The sequence below is a fragment of the Gadus morhua genome, chromosome 5, assembly GCF_902167405.1.
Source record: "Gadus morhua chromosome 5, gadMor3.0, whole genome shotgun sequence".
Lineage (NCBI taxonomy): Eukaryota > Metazoa > Chordata > Actinopteri > Gadiformes > Gadidae > Gadus > Gadus morhua.
The window spans coordinates 17,142,068-17,144,567 of record NC_044052.1 but is presented as its reverse complement, the minus strand read 5'-3'; the positions used below and the strand labels follow the sequence as shown (position 1 = coordinate 17,144,567).

The 2,500-nt window shown below is 44.3% G+C and overlaps 1 protein-coding gene across 1 annotated transcript in view; it reads left to right on the top strand.

Annotated features, from left to right (window-relative positions):
• The first annotated feature begins 399 nt into the window (after positions 1-399).
• The window catches only part of grhl3 (grainyhead-like transcription factor 3), a 10,883-nt gene continuing 8,782 nt past the window's right edge, over positions 400-2,500 (top strand). The window contains exons 1-2 of the mRNA XM_030357533.1: positions 400-562; positions 2,403-2,500. The exon at positions 2,403-2,500 is cut by the window's right edge and continues 62 nt beyond it. Coding sequence (XP_030213393.1) covers positions 546-562; positions 2,403-2,500 — 115 coding nt within the window. The 5' untranslated portion in view covers positions 400-545. The remainder of the gene's footprint in view (positions 563-2,402) is intronic.

Sequence of the window (2,500 nt, the reverse complement as noted above, 5' to 3'; positions counted from 1 at the left end):
AAGTTTCAGAGACACCAAAACCTCTCTGCTCCGGGGATGGACTTTCTAGGGATTTCAGTGAAAAATGATACTAAATTATTAACATTTAAAAAGCTGTTTCCTGAATCTCTCTCTCTCTCTCAGGATTAGGGATGAGATGCTTTCACGCCTCGGGGTTCTCCCAATCTCACTGTTTTATCCGACATGTTAATGAGGTCCACACTCCTCTGCCTTTTGATTGTCCTGCAAAGTGATCCTTTTGCCACACCGCTCTCACTACATACATAAACAGGCAGGCTAGTTTCAGCTAATCCACGGACACACCTCACACACCTGTTTCAGATCCCTCAGCCAATCAGAGCGCAGTGAGTGAAGTTACCTGACGGCTTGAAATAAATCTGGGCCTCCCGATCTGCAGAAATCATAACACTTGACTCATCCACCGTGTGTGCGTGATTCTGCTCTCCTCTGCTAGACTTCTAGACATACTCATATGTGAAGAGAGAGAGAGAGAGAGACACACATTTAAACTCAAGGAACCTACCCTGTTGACCCGGACTGGAGACATGACAAAAGAGACTGAGTAAGTTTATCTATTGATATTTTATCTTTTTGGTTTTAAATTTTCTTTATTATAGATTTTTTTAAAAAAAAAATTTAATGGTTTCCCACGTAAGAACAAAGGTATATTTGTTTATTTAATGGTGGTGTATTTTTTAGTGGAATGACGCTTACATAGCAGAAGTAGCTTAATATTTTTAGGACTGATGATGTATGGTACCGAGTGTGTTGCAGTAGTAACAGACTGTGAGATACAAGGCCCCCTGCTTCTATTTGCAATGAGACCACCATGTGAAAACTCTGCTGACTAAAGGTTCTCCCTTTGCATGAGAAACTGATACGGACAGAATCTCAGATGGACTTGCACACGCACGCACACACAAATGCATAGACTTACACACACACACACACACACATGGACACAAACACACATAGGTTCGGGGTCCGCGGCTGCAGTAGTTTTTGTTTCAGCTTGCGTTGACACCCACCTAGGGGGCTAGTGAGCACAAAAGGAGCAGGGGAAACACGGATCTCCTCCCGAGGTGTGGAAGGGGAGGAAACGAGGGGCTATGACAGCATGTGCTGCATTGAGTTACACAATGGAGAAACTCTAGACCAAGTTTCCCCCTCCGTCTCTGCCGCTGTCTGTGTGTCTGCCTCTGCACAGCCCTTTCGGAGGCAGGCACATGGAGGGAGAGGGGGGAGGGGGGGGAAAGAGAGAGATATTAATCTGAAAGCAGGTTGCTGGCATTAGCGATTACTGTTCAAATAGTTTTAATTGGGATCAGTTTGTGTAATAATGTTCAGAGAAAACATGGAGCAAATGTGTGTGATCAAATGTGTGTGTGCGCGTGTATTCATACATGTGTTTGTGTGTGTGTGTGTGTGTGTGTGTGTGTGTGTGTGTGTGTGCGTGTGTGTGTGTGTGTGTGTGTGTGTGTGTGTGTGTATATTCATGCATGTATGTTTGTGTGTGTGTGTGTGTGTGTGTGTGTGTGTATTCATGCATGTGTGTGTGTGTGTGTGTGTGTGTGTGTGTGTGTGTGTGTGTGTGTGTGTGTGTGTGTGTGTGTGTGTGTGTGTGTGTGTGTGTGTGCGTTTCTGTATTCATGCATGTATGTGTGTGTGTGTGTCTGTGACTGTGTGTGCGCGTGTGTGTGTTGGGAATGAGCATGCCGAATGCCTGTGGTCTGCAGCTGCTGTCAGCACATCTCATGAGCTGTTTATCCAGAGCAACAGAGTAAAGCTAAAGCTGTATTTGCTCTGTCCCAACTTCAGTCAGACTCCCGGGGGGTTAGTGAGGTAGCCAGGCTGTTTACACACCGACCCCTGCCCCGCTTCTTATCTGCTTCGCTCGCTTTAATTGAATTGGTCCCTTCAGCGTAAATGCCACCCTAAGTTTTTTCAATGATGGCTTTTTAATGCAATATTAAATGTTATGGTAATTTAATTGCGAGCATGGGTTGATCATACTGTAATGGTAGAAAATGTTCATTGCACGGAAAAAAAAATTGGTGGAGGGGAGGGGGGGTGACTGACGCATGGGAATATGTTTGTGTGTGTGCGTGTGTGTGTGCGTGTGTGTGTGTGTGTGTGTGTGGCATTTTTCAATTTTTTCAGCTCTGTGGTTTTGCAATCGAAACCCTCTTGCTTTGGAGCAAGTTAGTGCAATGCTACAAGGCTTATAGAGCCTGCCAATAAATCTCAGCTGATCTCTCATTCATAAGCCCTTTACCCGAAAGTAATGATTGCAGCAAAAATAAGAATAAGCACAATCAAATTCATTGAAAAGTAAGAATGTTATGTACATTTTCTGTATAGGGAAATATCATTAAAGAATGTGTGTGATTTTCTGTGTACAGGACTTTGGGGCTGGTTCTGCAGAACGAAAACTTCATCTATAACCGTTACACCAACCACATCATGGACTCCTGGTCCTACATGGACACCCCCATATCCA